This window comes from Protopterus annectens, chromosome 11.part0, assembly GCF_019279795.1.
Source record: "Protopterus annectens isolate FY-2018-M chromosome 11.part0, PAN1.0, whole genome shotgun sequence".
In the NCBI taxonomy this organism is placed as follows: domain Eukaryota; kingdom Metazoa; phylum Chordata; order Ceratodontiformes; family Protopteridae; genus Protopterus; species Protopterus annectens.
In genome coordinates, this window is record NC_056745.1 from 140,073,279 (window position 1) to 140,096,431 (window position 23,153).

Sequence of the window (23,153 nt, forward strand, 5' to 3'; positions counted from 1 at the left end):
TTTTTATATAAATGTAAATTTGTCTATGTCTGAAGTGATAATTCAGTAAAAGTATTTTAAAAATAAATAATCAGGGTATTAGGAATTACTTTTAATTCTTACAATGTTAGTTTCCAAGGTGAGGTTACAGCACTGCAAAAGATAGTTAAATGTCAAACACTTTGGAAATGCTCTGTAAATCTCTGCTGTTAAGATACAGTTTTTATTGGGCCTTTGTGTACTCTTGCCAGAAAAATGAAATGTAAATTGCTATGCATCTTTTTTGTATTTTCTGCCTCAGTAGGTTGATCCCTATTCATAGAGGTGTGTTTTATATTCTTTGGTACCGAAGGAAGATTTGGCAGTGATACATCTAGCTGTTTTTCCCCTTTTCTGGGTTCTGTTAAATTGTTAATTGGTGCTAAAGTACTATATTGTTTAAGAAAACTAATTTATCGTTGGACTGGGGAAAGGAGAAACTTTTAGCCTTCGGCTTTCATGGGCCCTTTGAGCCCCAGTATTTATTTAGGAGGCTAAAGCTGTGGATGTTTTAATTTTCTCAGTCTGTAATAGTCTTGAATGCAACCTTACTATTCCTAACTTCTGCTGAGCCTGGTTGGGATGGTTTGGGGTTGCAGTCTGTGTTTTTTACTCCGGTAGCAACATTTGGCTCAGTTTCCATATTTTTAAACTTTTGCTGGCATTTTTCTCATTGACAGTTGCCTGTTAAGAACTGATAAAAAGTGTAAGGTCCATGTAGAAGAGATATGGTCTGTGGAACATGTGATGCCAGGGTAGCTCAATTTCAAAACTGATTTTTTTTCTTATTACAAACTGTTAACACATTTATAAGCTATATGTAAGCTTTACAAAATATGCAAAAGGAACTGCATGGTGAAATTGCAGTTGTAGGATGTTTTAACAGTATCTGGTGGGTTGCATTTGTTATATGATGTAATCTAGAAGATGAATATGTTTAAATAAACTGTAACTTCATCCTGCAGTAATTGTGTGATAAAATGTTGAATGTTTCTACAGTTTCTCAAGAAGAACCTAACTGACGGCAAGTAATTGTATTGTAATTGACAAAGCCTTGATTAAGATGAAATTATGATCTGCTTGGTGGTGGTTGAATTCTACTAAAAACTCTGTATTTTATTATGGAGTGCTGGAGTAGTTGGTGTGATTTTATAAGAGTTGGATTTTGGATTCTGTGCACTTAAACACCTTTATGCAACTATTATGGATGATCTATATAAACTGTACACTAATAAGTAAATAGAGTAATTCTTGCTGGAAAACGTTGAAGTTACTACATCTGTGTAAGCTTTCTGTTTTGCCAGATGCTTGAATATTTTAGAAACTTAGAACAGTTAGGTTACTATGCTTGTAATTTAAAGCCAACTAAATTTAGTTATCTGTTAGCAGATTTTCTTTATTATGTCTGTGCAACTGATCATTGTTTTCTCTTTACTGTGCACTGTCTGTATCTCTGCACTTTAATTTCTAGCAGCACTGTCTTGATGTCTGTACCAAGTAAATGTTTTCATTTATTCACCTTTAAGAGCTTTTGGCTGTTGTTTATGTTATATTTATTGTTTGAAGATAGGGCATTATTGTAGTTTGTCTGACTGCTGGTATGTAACTTTAATAGACCAGATCGCTTACCACATTACCATGGTGTTATGTTCAGTATTATTATTTTATGGGTTATGGTAGTTGGTGGGTTTATAACCCAGTAATCTAGAGTGGTGGCAGTACTACCTTGCCTGGATTAAAGCAGGAAAATTGGAGAATTCTACCAGCCTTCCCTGGGAATTGTGTGTCTGTGTTAAAGTAATGTGTTTGAAAGGGTGTTAATGTGAGTAAAGGGCACATTAACACTGTGGCTTACAGAGAGAGAGAGATATGAGATCTTTACCTTGGGTGTAAGGCTATACACATAGCTCTGTAATTAATCCGTATTTATTCCTTGACTGGATGAGGATGTTAGAAACCCATACCATGGGCAGCACTGCATAGTCCTTGTATGCTGTTGAGGTCAGGCTGAATTTGGTGATATAGTTAGTGAATCAGATGTGTGTGCACTTTTTTTTATTTTAAGCTGCCTGACACCAATGGTGTGACTTGAGAGACCGTCCCATTGGTGGCCATTAGACATAAATGGGCCAGTGGAGCAGAGTGAAGGATAGTAGTCCCTTTACTTTACATATCTGGGTGTTGCAGTGGTAAGCAGTGGTGGAATTCAAATCAGTGCTAGAACATTCTCCACATATTGGTGGCACTGTTGGGATTGAAAGTTCAACAGGGTCAGACTGCTTGTCACAGAATCTGTGACATTTAAAGAAACTTGGGATCACTTATCTATGTGCTATGTTAGGTAACTTCTGCCAGAGCATCCAGGATATAAATTCTTTTTTTCCTCTTTCTCTCTCCTCTCCTCCTTCCCTTATCTCTGAAGCATTGTTTTATAGGTTATGTGCTTCAGGAGTAAAACTTGTGGAACAAGTTTGTCACTGATTTTGATCTTGCAAGCCATAAAGACGGGTTGATGTTTTGTGCCATTGTTGTTGTGTCTTTTGGCTTTTCCCGGTTAGGGGTTGCCACAGCGGAACTCCGGTCCGCTAATGATTGGCAGTTGATTTTTATATGCTGAGTTGCCGGCCCTAACGCACAACCTTCAACAAAGGTATGCCCATTCACGCATGTCTCCACAGAAGACGCTCTAGCTGAGAATCGAACGGGACAACGTCTTGCTGTGAGGCGACAATGCTACCGCAGCACCACCACCGCGGGTCTTAAGAATGAAATATTTTTTTCAGCCAGTGACTGTGTTTGATATTTCAAGTACATGGATGCATGATGCAAAATTTTTTCCTGCCCTGATTTTTGATCATGCATTTACTTTGGATTGTTGCACTGTACTTTTTAGTTCTTAAAAAAGGTTTCCTACTTGTGACAATAAGGACCTTGAGATTTTTTTTATATCCCCCTGAGATACCATCAGCGAGTCAGATGGTGCCGCAGGTTATTCTCTCATCCAAAGGATATTGCCTTTGGAGTGCAAACCATGTTGTCAGTACATCGTGAATCCAGGCAGTTGCTATGGGAATAAAATATACAGCCTTCTGATCTTCGCAGCATAACAGGTGACTACGATGTCTCCAGAGTCACTGACACTGATTTCATACTTACACCGTCATTTATGAAAATGTTTTGAAGGGCATCTGTTGCAGCTGTGACTTTTTTTCTGTGTGTGTGTTTATATATGTATATGTCTATATACACACACACACACACACACACACACACACACACGCCTGTGCCTATATGGAGTTTGCATGTTTTCCCTAGGTCTCTGTGGGGTTCCTCCCACCTCCCCAAAACATGCCGTTTCCAACTCAGACTTACTCAAGTATGGAGTTGTGGGCAGTAGCACAGACTCTAGGTGGTGCCGTATGGGGGAAGAGTTGTATAGACAAACCGCTTTGGACACAACTGTGGTGTGCAGTGTCGTCAAGATAGGAGAACTTGGATCACAGACTGCCTACCATATCAGGGCTAACCCCTCGATGGTATAAGAATTTGGCTGTAGGTTATGTTCACTAATGTTGCCAAGTGGGCATGGGCATTTGCCAGTAATAAGGTTGAGGACCCAGCCTTCTCAGACCTATGCCTTAGACTTATGCCAACAGTGGGAGGGGTGTATTTGTCCCTACTGGCCAATGTGTGCCTGCCATAAAGTCCAGCAGTTCTAGGTCAGTAAGTTGTTGGCTGTTGTCCAGTTGCCTAGCTTAGGTTACTTGGGATAGTACTTTTGAGTGAAATCTGGACATAAAACCAGTCAGTCTGCCAAATATGAACTAAGAATTGCTATATTCAATGTAAGTTCACTAACAGGATGCAGCTTGAAAGTGGACGACATAATGGTGAGGAGGCTGGATGTCCTTTGTATCCAGGAGACAATATTGAAGGGACATGCAGCAAAGCCACATGGCTTGGGATCCATAGTCTACTACACACGAGTATAGGCAAAGAGAAAAGAAATATGGAGAGCCTAAGCAAAAGACCAGCATCGGTAGAGTTTTTAATGGAATGTAGAGCAGAAGTTGCTTTTAAAAATGGATAATTAGTAGGGCATATAAAATATTGCATGATAACTATAGAATCAATCGGATGAATTAAGAAAGGATTGGGGAGAGAGGTTGGATAAGCAATTCACAAAGAAACAAAGGGGGAATATATGTATGGCTTCCAAATGTGCAATGAAGCCTAGAAGATTTGGGATCTTTGCTTGGAATTGTTTGCATAGGTATTTTTATACCCAAAGCAGATCCCAAAGAATTTTCCTCAGGTAGGTTGCAAATGTAGCTGTGATGGGAAAGAAAGAGGTCATTGGGAACATATTTTGTGGGACTATAATGAGTTGGCAGCCTATAAAAATTCCAATCAGACTACTTTATCTGAAATACTGAGTGACTAAATTGGTCTAATTAAATAAATGATGTTTTTGAGCTGTGATACAGAATCAGAATTGCTTAGACATAAGTCTTGGTCAGTTTATTTCTGGTGGCTGCCAAAGAAGCAATTGCTGGAGAATGAAATCAAAGTCTACTGTACTAGTAGTAGTGAATATAGTAAGAGAGAGAAAACAAGTAGAAGTGGGATCTTTACCAAAGGGTAGGAGCAAATTACACAGGAAAAAAATGGGAAATGTGGGAATAATACATGCAGAATAATAATTTGGAGGAGGAATGAGGTTTAAGGGAAGGCAGGGATTGAATGAGCTTTGTGATGTTTGACTGACAGTGATGGGATAGTTTATAAGTGATGTTCAACATTTGCAACTGAAATTATATCCGAATTGTTTGTTTTCGTTTATATAAATTTATGATTGCCTATGTCATAAGTGACAATTTAATAAAGATGTTTCTTGTTTAAAAAAAGATGTTTGGTGAGAAGGAGGAGAAATGGCTTCTAAGAGTACTGACAGCAGTATGGAGAGAAAGGCGTATGTATCCCAGATGACTGAAGAATAAGCATTCTAGTGCCAGTGTACAAAAATAAAGGAGGCATTCATGGCTGTGGGCAGTACAGAGGTATCAAACTCACTGCATGAACATTCTGGAGAGGATGATTGATAAAGGAATACCCAGAGTAGTGAAAAGTAAGGTAGGAGATGAGCAGTTTGTATTCAGATGAAAATGCAGCACAAATGACTTGATGTTTGCAGTCACAGATGGTTGAGAAGTTAGAGATGAGGAAAGAGTCTGGCTGGCCATTCCTAGACTTGGAGAAAACATGTGACAGGGTCCCAAGACAGCTGATTTGAGCAGTTCTGCTGTGGTTCAGAGTTCCAGAAACTAGTGTCAGCAGTGTACAAGGAACCAGTGACTCAAGTACAAATAGTATCCGGTCTCACAGAGGGGTTCCCAGTGGGAGTGGGTATGCATTAGGGTTCACCCCTGAGCCCACTACTGTTCATACTGGTGATGGACAACATTAGCAAACAGGTTGGAGGGGACAGATCAACAAAGTTGCTGTATGCAGACAATGTGGCATTACAGGCAAACTGAGCAAAAACTTCAGCGAAGAATAGGGGAATGAAATGCAAAACTGAAGGCACATGAGATAAAACTTAGTACAGTTAAGACAGTTGTAATGGCAGAAAATGGGGAAATCGGTCCAGCAGAGAATTGAGATAGAAATGAAATAGTGGAACAGGTTAACAGCTTCAGGTATCTGGGAGGGATGGTTGAGGAGGAGGAACATCTGAGGAGGTCAAAGCTACAGTTAGAGGGGCTGCAGTCAAGTGGCACAGAGTGTCAGGGGTAGTATATCACAGAAGATTGCCAAAGAAGCTGAAAAGTGTACAAAACCAGTGGTGCAACCAGTACTACTATATGGTACAGAAACCTGGGCAGTAAAGGCAGAGCAGTTGAGGAAGCTAGAAGTGATGGAGATGAAGTACCTAACTTGAGTAGTAGGATGCACACTGTGGGACAGATGAAGAAATTAGGATTTCGGGGCAGAAGCCAAAGTAGCTCCAGTTGCAGAGAGGGTCAAGGAGAACAGATTATAGTGGTTTGGGCACATGTGCAGAAGAGCTGCAGACAATCTGGTGAAGAAGATTTGGAACAGACCAGAACAAGACAAGAGGAAACAAGGACACTCAGCAAAGAAATGGATGGATTGTATGAGAGAAGACCTGCAACAGTCAAACATGAATGTCAAAGAAGGTAGGAGAGTGGCATCAAATCTAGAGGTTAGATTGTATGATGTATGGCTTCTTGAATTGTGATGACGGATACCAACACCTGGCTGGGATACAGTTCCATGTTACATATCTGTTTTTACACGAGACATCCTTGGAAACCATCTGTTATGTTGAGTTACTGACTTAACATCTCCTTTTCACAATTCGGATAGACTTTCTTTTCTCTTTTTTTTCTGTTGAATTGACGTAGGTGTTTAAGGTTTTAATGTATGTTGATATTTTAATGCATTGGAACACACTTTCTTGCTCATCTCAATGAGATTCTACATTTTGATACACGAGTGGATGTTATACACAGAAGGGGCATGCATTTTGGCCTGTAGATTGTGCAGAATGTCAGGGTTAGTATATATTTTCTTCTCTGCATAAGGAACACATCTTCAGTTATCTTTTCCCACCCAACATTTAGAGAGGCTGCCTGTGCGTCAGAAATCATTCTGTTGCCCCTTCTACAGGGCATAATGAGATGAATCCCTGACTGTGACCAGCTAGCCTGAGTTAAAGTAACAGATCTGGTGTTGAAAGATCCAAAGCTTGGGGTAGGAATGAGATTGGGGCTTTTGCGGCCAGCTGGGACAGGATTATGCAGGGGTTGTGGATGGTGATGTCATGACATCATGTATGATCCACCCAGCTGGGAAATTCCCCTGCCCACATGGAGGATGCTAGCCTCATAACTCTCTCCTTTGGTAAAGGGGGGATGATACTTTTAATGGTAGGAGTCCACAAAGTCATTCACTGCCTGGAAAGGGAGGGTCGGCTGATGGATCACAGCAGGATTTTGCCATACCCCTGCCAGATAGATAAGGAAGGGAGGCAGAAATCCAGCAGGCTTAAAGGTGGTAGTTTGTAAGGTTATTCTCTCCCTGGAGAGAGACAGGATATCTACAGGGTTAGAGCAGTAATCTGCTAGAGTCCCCCCCCCCCCAGTAATAAGGGTAATGAGTGCAGTTAGCTGGCTAGTTGGCGGTATAGGCACAAGCCAGCTGTAAGTGATTAGAGGCAAGAAAAAATCAGTCTGTTCATCCATTAACTTTGGTGGTCTCTGAGCATTGAAACTGCATTTTAATGGTGCTGTAATGTTGCATTTCAAGACTTTTTTTTAATTATGCTGATCATTCCTTCTGCAAAGACTCTTTCATTATTACTGCCTTCTTAATATTTTCTTCCTCAGTGTTGGTTTTCAGCATATTATTACAATTGATATGATCAGAGAGGCTTTCCCACAGCTTGATGTTGTAGATCACAGCCGTCGGCCAAAACACTTGGTATGTATCAATTTATGTGTAGGTGTGTGTCTGTCTGTGTGTGTGTGTACCATTTTTTGAATTGAGGCCATTGTAGAGTATGTATCGAAGTGAATGTTTACTAGAGTCTGTTAGCCTTTAGTTTTGGAGTTATGTGAGAGATTGGATGTCTAAATTATTTTTGAGGTATTGATGTCACTTGGTTTTTATCTTGTTTAATCTTTTTTTTTTTTTTTTTTTTTTACAGGAAACCTCTTTAAATTATCACTTATGACATAGACAGTCATACATTCATGTCAATGAAAACAAGCATTATTGATATATTTTTAGTCACAAACATTATAAATCACTTATCTGTCCAGTCGTTGACAGTCCAACATTACATAGCTCGTTCAAATCTTGCCTTCTTTTAAAGCTAGTTTCTCTTCTAAACATTATTGTGCAGGTATTCCACAATTCATTATTGTGCAGGTATCCCACAATTCATGTTTTGGCTTTCTCTAGTGCTTTGTAGGCTAATAGCTCCCCACCCACCCTCCCTGTTGGTGTCTTGTGTTATACTTGGTGGCTTTGCAGTTGTCCGCCCCTACTGTAAATCTGATCTGGGACACTCCTCCCAGTCTAGTGTCATTAGCTCATTCTACCTAATACAGAGAGAACATTTGATAAGGCCTTCTGTTTCTCCTTTTTCCCTTAAAAAAAAATTGCCTGAATTTCCTTATGTTCTGACTGTGCTTCTCAAACATTTTGTAAATATAGAGTATATTTTAGAGCATTTATTATAGCTGTAATTGCCTTAATATTGCTACAACTCAAGTGCTCTAGGTTGCACTGCATCTGAAGTGTTTGTGTGTTTTAGCTGCTTTTCTGTATATATAGACTTCACTGTATATGTAGACTAGCTACTTATTCTGCTGTATTACTGCCACTTAAATCGTTTTTCAGTTGTGCACTTGCCTTGCTTCATTTAAAAAGTTTTAAATTGCTAATTTTGTAGAGTTTTAATTGCATTTACTGTTTAGGACTACACACTAGTGTGTTAGACTTTTCTGTGTTTATTTACTGTATTATTGCATTATTTAGCCTGTTTCAACAACAAAAAAATATATATATATATACTACCTTGTTTGCTCATTTCCCACCAGGCCTTGCTTGTCTCAGGACTTTATTTTCTGTGCTCAGAGCTATCCAGACCTTGCTGTGGCAGAGGGAAGTCCTACTGCCTACCAGTGGGACTGATGAGCATTGTACTGCCTATCTAACGCTAGAGGAGTGGTTTCCAGCTCTGAAATTGTAATTTTATTAGCCTTTTGGGCTGATTTCTATCCCTTTCAACTTTCTGGCTTAAAAACGCATGTGTTTGCACATTTTTCACATCGTGCAGCACTACGAGGCTACAGTTAAACTATTCCAGGTGCCAGAAAGTCTGCTCTTCAAATTTTCTCTTACAACTAGCTGGTTTCTCAGTAGTAGCACTAAAATCTGAACCCCTGTGACTAGCACTTTCTCTAGAACCTGCTGTAAAGCACTAGGAAGCCTGAAACTGATAAAAGCACTCGGCTCTCCTTGTCAATAAGGAGAAATTAATCATAGGCACTAAACAGCCTACAATTGCAAAGTACCTTGCAAAGGTAAGGGAAAACAGCTCTTAAACCTTATAAAAAAGCAACTAAACAGGCATGTCCAAGGGTCAGCTTCCGGTGGTTTCTCCTGTCCACCTGGTGAATCTGGGCATACTAGGGCAATGTGGCAACTGCCTCATGTACACAGACAATCCTCTCCTCCTACCACCCAACACTACAACCTGCAAGAGATGCACTTACATAGCCAAACTGGAAGCAAAGCTCTCTCCGGTCAAGACTGTGCTAGACAGTCAAGAGGAGAAGGCTAACACCTGCATTACACCTCTAGCAATTCATAGCCCTTCAAAACCCACACCATCAACTCCCACACATAGCAACAGTAAACCCACATATGCAGAGGCCCTTAACATTAACCTGCCCAAGCAACAAGGACCTCCGAAGCCGAAATGCAAACAAACACCAGTCACATCCAAAGTGACACATAGCTCACAACACCAGTGTGCCACCCAACAACAGCCCCTAAGGCAAGACAATGTACCCAACACTTTAGTCATAGGTGACTCTATAGTCAGGCACACTGATGACCCACTCACCAGGCTGAACAAGGAGAAAATTACAGTCAGCTGCCTGTCTGGTGCCAGGATCCGCCACATAACTTATTCACTCAAGTCACTCCACAAAAAGTACAAATATGACTGTCATTGTCCATGCTGGAGTAAATGACTTGAGACGTACCTCCCTGGACTACATGAAAAGAGACATGGAAGAGCTCTTGGATCATGTGACCCAGGCAGGTATGACCCTAGCCCTGAGTAGCATCCTGCCTTCGCCCAGAATGATACCACAGTATAAGGACAAAACGATTGAATTCAACAATTGGCTAAACTTCTGGTGTCATTCAAAGGGGATCCAGTATTTGTCTGCCTGGGAAGACATGATCGACAAACCACAATGCTTTGTCAGAGATTGTCTGCACCTGTCACCCCTGGGATTTGGGTTACTGGCTAAAGCTCTTGCCACCCCTATAGTGCCTTTTTTAGGCAAGGTTCAAAGGATAAAACCACCACCGTAACAGATACAAGTATGCAAACTCTGAAGGTAATGCTACTCAATGCTAGAAGTCTAAACCTCAAAATGCACTCTCTCGAGGCACTCTTAAAAATGGAGAACATTGATATCTGTGCAGTGACTGAGACCTGGTTCAAGGCTCCAGAATGCACCCCTGCAATACCAGGCTACAATTCTTACCACACTTTTCAGCCACAAAACCAAGACCGAAACACTAAAGGTGGAGGAGTGTCCATATTCACCAAGGATATTCACACCTCCAGGCTAGTTGCCCAACACAATGCATCTGAAATTCTCCAGGTGCAACTAACACTAGGTAAGACTGCAATCCAAATTGTAGCTTGCTACAGATCCCCCACCATACCCCAAGATTCTCACTACACCTTCCTAAACATACTGGAAATATGAAGATACGACCAAACACCCTAATACTAGGTGATTTCAACTACCCTGCCATTAATTGGGAAAACTACTCAGGTACCAACTCCTTTTCCCAGCGGTTCTTGGAATTGATACATTCCAATGCCCTGGATCAACTAATCCATTGTCCCACCAGGGGCTCCAGTATCCTAGAACTGGTCATTACCAACATGGGAGATAGATGCTCCACACCAGTGGTCACCCCCTCATTGGTCAGGTCTGACCATAAGCAAATCACCCTTGACATCCACATCCCACCCCCACTCCCCAGTAAGGAAACCTCCTTAAACTTCTCCAAAGCCAACTTCATGCCACTGAAGTCAGAAGTGACAAACTTCACAACACCCACACAGACAGGATCTGGAAGTTCGACTGCAGAATCCTACACTAAGGCACTGTATGAGCACATCCACTCATGCATGAATCGTGCCATCCCAAATAGAACCAAGATGCTTTTCTCCAAAAAAAGGAAGCCAATCTGGTGGTCCCCTGCTATAAATAAACTATACAACAGAAGGAAGAAACTGTTGCAGAAAAGAGGAAAATCCCAGGATGCAAAAAACTCCCTCACCAGCCTCAGTAAGAAGCTGAGATCCCTCATAAAATCCTCAAAAGCTAGTTACGAAAATAAACTTGCCAAAGATTCCAAAGACAACCACAAGACATTCTATAGTTATGTCAAGAATCTAAATGGCAATGCTCAGATCTGCTCTGAGCTATAGCAGAATGGCATTAAATATACCGATCCCAAGGATATTGCCAATATCCTGGCAGATCGATTTAGTGCCAACTTCACGCCCATCTCAATACCAAAAGATTGCCAAATTCTGATAATCACAGCCACACATGTAGAAACAGCATTCTCCAAAGCTAAGAATACAGCATCCATGGGACCAGATGACATTCCAGGCTGTGTACTACATGAACTACAAAATGAACTGGCACCCCACCTAAGTGTCATGTTTAATTATAGCCTCACCTCAGGCTTTGTGCCCACTGAGTGGCGCACAGCTACAGTTATCCCGATCCACAAGGGAGGATCCACCTTGGATCCCTGGAACAACCGTCCCATCAGTCTGACGAGCCTGATCTGCAAGGGCATGGAACGCATTATCATGGAACTTATAAACAAAGACATTGGCAACCTCCAGACACTGGACCCCATCCAGTTTGGGTTTGTGAAGGGCCGATCTTGTCTCCTGAATCTGATTGACTTCTTTGAATCGGTCTCCAGAGCTGTGGACGAGGGTAAGGAGGTCCACACAGCCTATTTGGACTTCGCCAAGGCCTTCAACACCATCCCCCATTCTGGAATCATAGATAAACTTACTAAGCTGGGCATAAATCCCTACGTCACTTGATGGGTTGCCAACTGGCTTACTGACAGAACCCAGACTGTAAAAGTAGCCGACTCCAAATCCAGCTCCAGACAAGTGACAAGTGGAGTACCTCCGAATTCAGTCCTGGGACCACTCTTGTTTGGCATCTACTTCTCTGAAGTACAGGCCAACACTAAGGGACTCTGGCTAACAAAGTTTGCAGATGACTGCAAACTGGGAGCCATTATTGAATCCCCAAATGATGTGGATATTCTACAAAAGGGCCTTACAGAAACAGATGCCTGGTGCCAGAGCCATGGGCTCAAGCTTAATGCCAAGAAATTTATAGTCATCCCCTTTGGAAAAAAACATGTACCCATGAACTACCACATAGGTGGCAGGACACTAAACATCGAAAGTGTGATAAGAGACTTGGGGACACAAGTGGACAGTGGTCTCACTTTCGATAACCACATCGCCACAACAGTCAGGAAATCCTTCTACGTGGCACACCTCATCACTAAGGGATTTTCATCCAGAAAAAAGGAGGTCATTGTCCCACTGTACTCATCCCTCATTAGACCCATTATAGAGTATAATGCCCCATTTGGTATGTACCTCACAAGACATCTGCAACAGCTGAAAAGGCCACAGAAATACCTCACTAAAAGAATCACAGGCCTAAAGCAGATGCCATATGCTGACCATCTAAAAAAAACCTCCAGCTATACTCTGTGGCATATCGTCTACTCGGAGGCGATCTCTGCTTAACATACAAGGCCATGTCAAACCCTGAGCTGTTGGACATGCTCCACTTAAAGAAATCCCTCAGAGCCACACGCTCCAGGAATCTAAACCTTATCATCACAATGAACAAAACATGCTGGAGGGATAGGTTCCTGACCCAGAGACTCCCCATACTCTGGAATAGACTGCCCATACATGTCAAGCAGAGCACCTCATTGGCCCTCTTCAAAAGGAACCTTGATGATTGGATGGGAGATAGGAAATTCACCCCGGGGATCATGTCCGTCGCCCTGCTAGACAGGGGCCCAGAGAAGTAAATATTGTGGGAAAATATTTCCAGGGAATTGTTATGGCTAGGCTTGCATAGGCCTTAGGGCTGATAGCCTAGTACCAACCTATGATAGAGTAGTCTGCAGGGAATTTTTTAAAGTCTGCCAACTCATTACATTCCCAGAAAAAAAAATGTTCCTAATTACCTCTTTCTTCCCCCATCACAACTACAACATTTGCAGTATACCTGAGGAAAATTTCTTTGGAGTCTGCTTGTGGTATAAAATACCTAAGTAAACACTTCCAACCAAATATCCTAAATCTTCTAGACTTTGTTGCATATTTGGGAGGCAGATATCCCCCCATTGTTTCTTTATTAATTGCTTATCCAGTCTCTGTTTCCAATCCTGTCTAACCTCCTCTAATTGATTGTTATAGTTATCATGCAATATTTTATATTCTCTACTAATTTCCCTTTTTGACATCACCTTCTGTTCTAGATTCTACTAAAAACTCTACCAGTGCTGGTCTTTCACTTAAGATCTCCCTATTTGTTCCTCTTTGCCTATACTGTATCAGTCCTTTATAAGGAAGGCAATCTCTAGCCTGCAGTCCAAATAAATTATTGGCCTCTTCCCATTATATTACCTTTCCCTTTCTAATTATTTGATCTCAATACATTGGTTCTTTTGCCAGTTTTCTTCAATAAATTCAACCCCCCTCTTGCCTATTGTTTGTATCCCTCATTGCAGTTATCCCTATCAGCAGAATCTCCTTTCTCCACTCCCATGTTGGTTTAGTTCTTAGAATACTTTATGCTAATTTATGAATATAATATTTTGTATGGTTATTGTTGTTTTTATTAAGGATCTGCATCCAGAATCCCTCTCTCTCCTTGTTTTTTGAGCTTCCCCTGTTCTGTCATCATACCTTTCACTTTGAATTATAGCTAACTGTGTAGCTCTGAAATACCCTTTAAACTCAGGTAATCCATACCACCTTGTTCTATTGGAAGAATCGGCTTACCCCACTTGACTCTTGCCATCTTCCCCTCCCATAAAAAATCATTTGTCTCTTTATTAATTGCTATCCACAACTTCTCCTCTGGTTGATAAAAATATGCCTGACCTGTGTATAAAACTAAAGGGACTAAAAACATTTTAACTGCTTGTATCTTTCTATCCATATCCATAAAACAGAGCTTCCAATTTTTCAGTTTATCTTTTTAGTCTCTTCCCAGATATCCTTAGCTGCCACAACATGAATTATTTTTAATCCATACTCCTAAGTACTTTCATTTTATCATGTCCCCATAAATATGGATATTGCTGAAACAATTTGTGCGTGGTTACATAGTTTTCAGCTACTACCTTTGTTTTAGCTTCATTAATTTTGTATCCTGAAACTGTCTCAAAATGTTCCACAACAATGAAATGTCCTTTTCTGGTTTCATCAGGTATAAAGTAATATCTGCAAGTAAAGGAGCTTTTCTGGACTGCCGTACCAGTGATATCCTTGACTTTCTGAGCCCCTTACTTTCTTTGCAGTGGTTCTAAATATAATGTAAAGAGGAGAGAGGACACCCCTGTCTGGTTCCTCTGCTCAAACAGAAATTAGCAGACAGGAACCAACACACTTTAATTTTCTCCTCCAATTCCTCATATATTCTCATAATCAATCTTATAATTTTATCAGGGAATACAAATGCTTCCATTGCCCTGCTTATAAAATCTCAGCTTATTCTTTCTCTGCATCAAGACCTCCGAATCATTGTTGTTTTGTTAATGTTGTCAAATATTTGCCCCCCCCCTCCAAAAACACATTAATCCATATTTATCAACTTTGGCATTACCTTTGCTATTCTTTTAACCATTATATACATTGACACCTTATAATCATGGTTTAGAATTCAAACCATCCTGTATGAAGCTGGTTCTGATGGGTCTTTACCTTCTTTAGGTATTACAGCCACCACAGCTTTTTTTTTCAGGATGTTGGTGCTTCTCCTGCTCTTAAAATACTGTTAAACAAAACTTTCAGATCTTTATCATTTGTCTCTCCTTGTTTCCAGACGTTCACAGGAATACTATCTATTCCTGGGGACTTCCCTGTAAATTGGTTTTATATAGTACCATTTTTATTTAATCTCCTCCTATCCCCAACTGTTAGTAATTGAGCCTCATCGACCTCTAACCTTGTCATATTTAACTATTCTATAAACATTTCTATTTGTACCTGTTCTTGATTTCCATATTTCTCTGATTTATACTGATTTTCATAAAATTTCTGAAATATCTGTAGTACCTCTACAGGATTTCTTATCTTCCTTGTTATATGCTTCCTAAGCTTGGTGACAACTCTTTGTAGTTTCTGTTGCCTGAGTTATTGTGGTAAAAGTTTTTGTGCTCTAAAGTTATTATCAAAACAGTTGCTTAACAGCAGTCTTTCTAAACTTGTGCATCTTATTGAGGTAATCCTTTATTTTCTGTTTAGCATTCTGCAATTGCTCCTTTTCTTGTTCTGGGAGATCCCCCCCCCCTATTTTGCAATACCTTAACCTGTGTCAGTTCTTTTAAATAATTATTGCTTCTTAACCATATTGCTGTCTTTTATTTCTACCCTATTTTAAACTCCACTTTAATTGTATCCCATTCCCTAGCTATATTATCAGAATAAATGTCTATCTTCTCTAATAACTCCCGAATAATTTCCACTACCCTTTCTTTAAATTCATCTCTTTTCAACAGATAGATGGGAAGGTGCCGGTGTTTCATTTTTATTTCATTACCCTGCGTTTTTATTTTAGCTATTATTGGCATGTTGTCTGAAATGGTTATTGGATGTGTATCAAAATTTTCAATTAAATGCACATGTTCCTGTGAAATATAATTCCTGCCTAGCCTAGCCCAGTTTTTGTATCTTGGAGAGTAATAAGTAAATTCACTGTGAACTCCTACTGCTGAATTAACATTTTCAATGTCAAATATTTTCATAAATTTCTTCAAAAATCTACCCTCTTTGGTTAGATTTTTCCACCTGGGCCCCTAGATACATCCTCATTACTGCAAAAACAAAATCAGTCCTCACCTTTAAGTAGCATTCCTTGCTGAAAGCTGATCATTTCTCCCAGAATTTTCATAAGCTCCGTTGTAGTAGTTTTAGGTGCAATATAAATACTTTTCAGTGTAATCCTCCTCCCTTGCCAGTAGAAGCTTAGTTCTGCAAATCTACCATTATCTTTTTTTAGTCTCTTCTGTCACTATTGGAGTTCCTCTTGCATTTAAAGTACCCCCTTTTCCTTTGTCACAGATATTCTACTGAACAACCATCCTGAAACCTTTATCAAATTCACATGCTCAGTTCTTTGCAAATGTGTCTCCTGTAGCATAGCTATTTGCACTTGATTTTTAAATATAGTTCACTGCTGTTTTCTTTTTGTATATATCTGTCAGACCATTTACATTTAAAGATGGTGTTGTCATTATGTTAAGTTATTATTCTCACCTGTTATATCTATATTCAAATATTGGAAGTTTTACCCTCCTAATAGGTACAGTTGTCCCAAACTGATAGCTACAGTTACAGACTTGGATTAACATATAAGGAATGTTATCCATGCTAAGATGCATGGTGCAGCCTGTGTTTATAATATGTGCTGTCTGTTTTTGTCGTATCTTTATTCCTCTTTCAGATTGGGAAAACATTTGAATGCTTTCAGAAAACATTATTCCATAGCCATTGAAAAAAAGGAAATGAAAGAAAGAAGTATTCTGTTTTTGTTGCTCCTTATCAGATTGTCTCCACAGAGACATGAGAACCAGGTACACAGTTGCCTTCTACAAGCACTCATTTATGTGCTAGAGGATAACTTTTTGTTACATTTAGTGTTCTTTTTTGTTTGCTTCTCCTTAAAACTTGTTACTGGATCAAACCAAGGGCCTTAATCCAAGCATTCCCATAATGCAAGAGTAAGAAAAAGCACATCAGTTTTACTTTTATTGTGATTTTTTGACCAGTCTTTTTTTTTGTTTTTGTTTTTTTTTACATTGCAGTGCTTACATTTCTTAAAACTGAATAAGAAAAAAAAAGAAAACCGGAGCACGTGTTTACTTTATTATCCCTATTCCACTCGAAAATAACTGATAAAGCTTTTACTTTATAGCATGCAGATTATGTCGTGCATTATAAAAATACTGCTAAGAGCCAAATTTCTTTTTAAGTACAGTTACCTCTTTCATTCCTCTTCCCCTGTTCTAAATGTTCTTCCAAACATTAATGACCTGAAGTAAGGCATATGCTTTGGAGTCCCCTACAAGTTTAACACATGCAAAAAGTCCAATATTTCCAGGTTTTCTTGTGCTGTCGTGTTTTACCAATATAATTAATGCTTTGTAATCCCACATTTATCAGTTTCTGAGTTACTGCTTTTCTACTGTTGAACTCCATCTCCCAAATCCAGTCGGTGCTTCATTTCCAACATACTTCTGGTTCTTCTAGTCAGCTGTTGTTTTTTTCTGTCTCTGAAGCATTTTCCTTTGAAACACTAGAAAGGATTTCACTGGCAGTCGCTCTACGTGCTTTATTACTAGAAGAACAAGAAGCAGAATCTCCTTCTGTTTCATAGCTCGCTTTGGACAAATGCTTGTATTTCCTCCTTGGAATGTTCTGCATCAAACATTGATTTCTTTTATTCAATTTATTTATTTTCCAATAATCAAATAACATATAACCAAATACATTAAAATATATCATAAATGATGTAAAGAACATTTATAGAAAACAAACTAAATAAGGTATGTGTAATATAGACAAAGGCCTGAGATCCAAATGATGAAAATAAAGCTCCAGAATTCTCCAATTTTCCATTATAATTTCCCTTTTTAAGTATTAGTAACATAATTCATTTGATACAAATCAATAAGAGACATCAATTTAATCCAAGGATTATTGATCAATAAGTTTGGGTGAATAAGTTACGGTGAATTCTTTGTTCTTTGATTTTAGTCTCTCTGAATGCTGTTTCCTTTAAGAATAAAAGAATGTCTTCAAATGTTGGAGGTGTAGATAATTTCCATTTCTTGATGATGCATTTCCTTGCCACAGCAAGAATGGACCAAAGAAGAATGTATTTTAACATTTATCAAATCATCTTTATCATTTACATTGAATAAAATCAGTAAATAAAGCTTGTACAAATTCTTCAGTCTTAGACCAGAATAGACTCAAGGAGGAACATTAATAAAATATGAATCCAATCTGCTTTACATTCTTGTAACATCTCCAACACAGTAAGCTACTGTTTCCATTTATTTTAGCAATTCTATTTGGAGTTAAGAAGGCTCTGTGCAAAAATTTTCAAGTAAATATATGCCAGTAATGGGACCAAGAAGTGCATCTAACAGGTGATAACATTTGAGATTTATTATGAGAAGTAAGTCCAGATGCTTGACCTAAAGTAATATGATTCCAGAATTTTAGATTTAAATTTGTTTTATAATTTTGAAATTAAATTATCAATTTTTGTGTTGTATGTAATTTCATATGTTAAGAAGAAAAGTTTAGGTTGTTCTTTGAAATGTGAATTAGAAATAAATGTACATAGTTTATTTGTATAAGTTTTCACATTATTTAATAACAGCCAATCTTGAGAGTTTAAATTCAATTTTGAAATAAGTTGATGAACATCTTTAGATTGTAATATTTAATTCAGTGATACTAGCAAACAAACCTCTTGGTCTCCCAACTTTCTAGAATATGATTATTCATTTTATTGGAAAAAAAAAACATTTGTGATGCTGAAAGGAATTACAGAGATTCAAACCAAATGTTCATGTCATTATTAGAAAAAAAATCATATTTTAAAATATTTTAGTATACAATTTAAATAATCTGAATCTGTAGAGTGGAAGATTTTATATTGTATTAGATTACAAAGATAATGCCAAAATAAATTATTTAAATTAGTTGGAATATAATTACATAAAATATTAAACTTGCTATCAAGTGTAGTTGAATGTAAAGTTTTCCAGTCTGAATTATAAATTATATCAATCCAGTTTTAATATCATTTTAAATATTGAAGCTTTTACTTGAGTATTTAGATCTGGAAAATTAATTCACCCTAGATTCCAAGATCTTATATGATGGAAAAAGCTCTTGTGGGTTTATGAGGAAACCAAAGGAAATTTAAGAGGAGATTATTTATTTCCCTAATATCAAAAATTGGTTTTGATCCTCCAGGAAAGAATATTCAGTTAATAGCTGGATACAGCAGCTTGACTCTCATGCCTGCTTCTCAACATTCCCTGATTAGTGGAATAAATTTACTCCTCTTCTGCCTGGTGTACGAGTAATCATTTTCCATAAACATGCTACTGTCTCTCACTAGTACACTACTTTGTCCTTCTGCCACAGTTTTGTCAGAATCAACTATTTCTGCTGGCAGGATTGCATCTTTACTATTAAATGTTTAGGTTGCTATCTTATGGCCAGGTTTGGAGCATGCATACGATGTGTTCTCTCATTTAGTAAATCCTGCTGTAGAATACTAGTCCGGTTGCTTAGTTATTCTTTCATAAAATGAATACAGTCTGTTCCTTCCACTTTCTCTTTTACAGCAGAAAATCTTAGGTTTTCCCGAAGTGATCTGTCCTCCAATTCTGTTATTTTTTTGAAGCATCATTTTTTGAACAGTGTCATATTTAGCTAGCCTTTTCTCTATTTTGACCTCTGATTTTTGCAGTTTTATCACCTCATTTGAATATCTGTTAAAAGCTTCTTCCATTTTTCCAGCCTTTTGTTATTGGAGGTGATACACTCTTTCAGTATTTTGTTTATTTTAATCAGCTCTGAGTACATTTGACTTATTCATTCCTCTGGGTTACTAAAAGTCATGTCTTGCAACAAAGGAGGAGCTTGCAGTGCTTTTTGCTGAACAGTTGCAGAATTCTTCCCAATGTTTTCTCCTCACTTTTTGCAACCCGTTTTCTTTCAGGTTCTCTGAATTAGTTTTTTGCTGGCATCCAGGCAGTGTACTTGCCAATTACTGAAATTTACCCCAAAAGACAAGTTCGCTGCCTCTCTTTGTAGAGTTTTTGTTTTCACCTGAAATTAAGCTGTTACTTGGTGTGCAGCCATCTTGGAAGTCATTATCTCGTTTAATGTTGATCTGTGAGAGGTACATTTTTCAAGCTAAATCCTTTTATGCTGTTTTGCTTCAGCTTTGTTGTCCTTATCCCTTTCTTTCTCGGCTTCTAAATCATATTAAGAACCATGCTCTTTGAAGAGTATTCTTATTAACAAAAATGTGATGTTCTGATTCCATAAAACCAGTAATTTGACCGGAGGTTCAAAGGAAAGCACGACCATTTGTCAGATTCCAGTCTGTTGACTTTTGATTCCTTGTTCTTCTTCACAATGTTTAATTAGGTCTGTGGTAGACTTGAACAGCAGTCTCTCCTCTCATTATTGCTGTCTAGTAAAAAAATGTCAAGCACTAAATGACCTTTCTTGCCCTGTTACTGCCACTGAGTCACTTGAACAAGCCCTTGTCATGAGTTTGTTGAACATTTTGTCTTTTTCTTTTCTACCTGCCTTGCTGATAGTTATTTACTTGCACTGCAGAAGGACAGTACTATGGATCATAATCTGGATACTTTTAACATTCAAAATAAGTAACCTTGTCTTGCCTATGTTTAATTGTGAGTATACAGGCATGCTTGTACCTTACATTGTTTGCTTCACAATAAAATGAAACGGCAAACTTACATGATTTTACCTCCTCTCCTTTCCCATCTTCTTTTCAACTCTTCTCCTGTTCTCCATTCCATCTTGAGTAATTCTTCATTGGATTTCTTCTCCATCACCCATTCTGGTAGAGCATTGCATGAGGTATCGGTCATTTCAGTGAAGAAATGTTTTCACAGATCCAAGGAGTAGTTTGATTCCTACAGCTTGCCGCATCTACACATCCACCATCCTCCATCCTGCCTCTTCTGGACAACCCCCTCACATCTCCCTGACATGTTCTTGTACTCCTATGTCATTGTCCCCAATCCTTTCTACTTCATGGAAGGAAGAACTTTAGCTGTTTTAGTCTTTAGTCATACCATTTCTTATCCATCCTTTGCACCCTTTTGGTGGATTTCCTCTGGTGTCTTAACAGCAGTTGTATACCTCTCTCCTTGTATTGCTTTCGAACTCCAAATGGTGTGGCTTGTCCAGTGTGCATTATAAAATAACCATAAAGTTTTTGCTTCTGGGTTTAACCTCTTGGACAATGCACCTAAGTATTCTATTGGTTTCTGCTGTTGCCCTCTCAACCTGCTTCTGTAGGGCTAGTCCAGCTGTGGTAAACACTTCCAGATATTTTTCCTGCATTACTGCCTTTTCACTCCCACAGCTAATACTTCACACTAGGGTTGCTGTGCCCAGATGCAATACTTTGCATTTATCTGCATTGAACTTAAACTGCCAACTTTCAGCTAGATCAGCTAGCATTCTGTCCAGTTTCTTGAGGACCACTGAATCCTGCTCCTCCAGTCCTTGTGCTTTGCCTCCTTATGGGAAGTTACTTCCCAGTCAGTCTTCTCTCTCTGGATCACGGTGTCTATCTGTTCTCTTCACTCTGCTCTGCTTCCCTCCATGGCACTCCTCTTGCTTTCCTTTGCAAAGCCTTTTGTATGCATTTGCTTTTTCCACACTTCGTTGATCTCCTTCCCACCTTTCCTCAGCCTGGCTATGTCTTTTGCTTTCTCATGTCTTTGTGGTGTATATCTAAAAAAGCCTTTGTTTTACCTATTGACCCCTTACATCAGTGCTCTTTTAGCTTGTGTCTTTGCTGCCATCAACCACCTTTGTTGCCCTTCTGGTTTCATTCTTGTTGTGTACATCCTCCTCCTCCATACCCCTGGTTTCCTCCTAATATATGCACTATCATGTGCTGTAATTGGTTTGCCTTTCTGTGTGGTCACAGGGGACCTTTTTCTCTTTCTGCCTTTTTGCTTCTTCCTCAAAACCTTGTTTATAACCTTAAATATTGCATCTGTGACCCATTTCCCATACCTTGCTTACTCCCTTAGTTTGGCCTCAGTTCTGTAATTCATCTTTGACCCTTTTCCACCAGCTTATAATCTACTGCCCTAAAATGTCCCACACCATTGTCTGTGTTCTTATCCTTTCCTCCACTCTAATTTATTAATTTTATTTTATTTATTCTTATTTTGTATTAATTCATCCATTTATGTATGTTTTGATTACAGGGATGTCTATCTGGGTTGTGGCCTGTTTTCATTGAAAACATGAGTGAGAAAGGTTCCAGGTACAAAATGAAACAAGAAGGTTAGAGAGTTCAACTAAAGTTATTTATGTGGTTCTTTCCTTTCTAATGCAGTCCCACACAGATAGGTTGAGCCCCCCACCCCATGATACAAGATTTCATTCAGCTCCCACTCCCTCTCTACTGTGAAATTTGGAATCTCAGAGTCTGTTCCTGGAAGATTCTGATATCCCATTACTGCAGCCTTCTTCCTGCTACCCCAGTACTCTATTCTGTCTTCTAGTCACCCATATTTCTGTCTCTTCCCATTGTCCTATCAGTCCTAAGCCCTTCTCCCTTGTGCACTGCTGTAGCAAGTCATTATAGTCTTTGATCCTCTCCTTCCTCTGTGTCATGGCTGCTGGCAAAAACTGCTACCTCCAAACCCATACTGTGGCATCTCTCTCTGTTACCGCCTGGTCCTGTATAGTACCACCTGTGTTACCTACTCCAACCCTTCATTGGTGCCAGCATGCATCCCATGCTCTACAGTATGCGTCTTCCCCATCCTCAGTGGGGACACCTTTTTCACTTGCTCCTGTGTCTTGCTGAGCCTTAATTCCAAAACTGATTTCAACCTAGTCTGGTCACTCAGTGTCCTTTGTCAGTATTGTTAATTCCCTTGTGTGAGTGAGTCTGCAGTCAGTAACTACCCTTCCCCCACATACAGACACAATCTCCCTCCCTGCATTGGTTCTCACCTCCTTCATGTCTTGCAGCTTTTCCCTACTATTAGCCCTCACCAGTGTCTGTGCTGGTGCCTCATTCCCTGCGATGTGTCTTATCTTTTTCGCATCCCTCCCACATTCTTATTACATATATTTCCACATGTTATTTCTCTTTCACCTGCTGCCATTCCCATCTACCCCTAGTGTCCCTTTATGCCTACTTCCTCCTCCGCCCCCTCATTATGATGGCTCTTGCATG

General features: G+C 39.2%; 1 protein-coding gene across 2 annotated transcripts in view; it reads left to right on the forward strand.

Moving 5' to 3' along the window:
* Positions 1 to 23,153, forward strand: part of HDHD5 (haloacid dehalogenase like hydrolase domain containing 5) — a 232,494-nt gene that overhangs the window by 91,996 nt on the left and 117,345 nt on the right. For both annotated transcript variants that reach the window (XM_044087527.1, XM_044087528.1), the window contains exon 4: positions 7,431 to 7,524. In XM_044087527.1, coding sequence (XP_043943462.1) covers positions 7,431 to 7,524 — 94 coding nt within the window. The remainder of the gene's footprint in view (positions 1 to 7,430; positions 7,525 to 23,153) is intronic.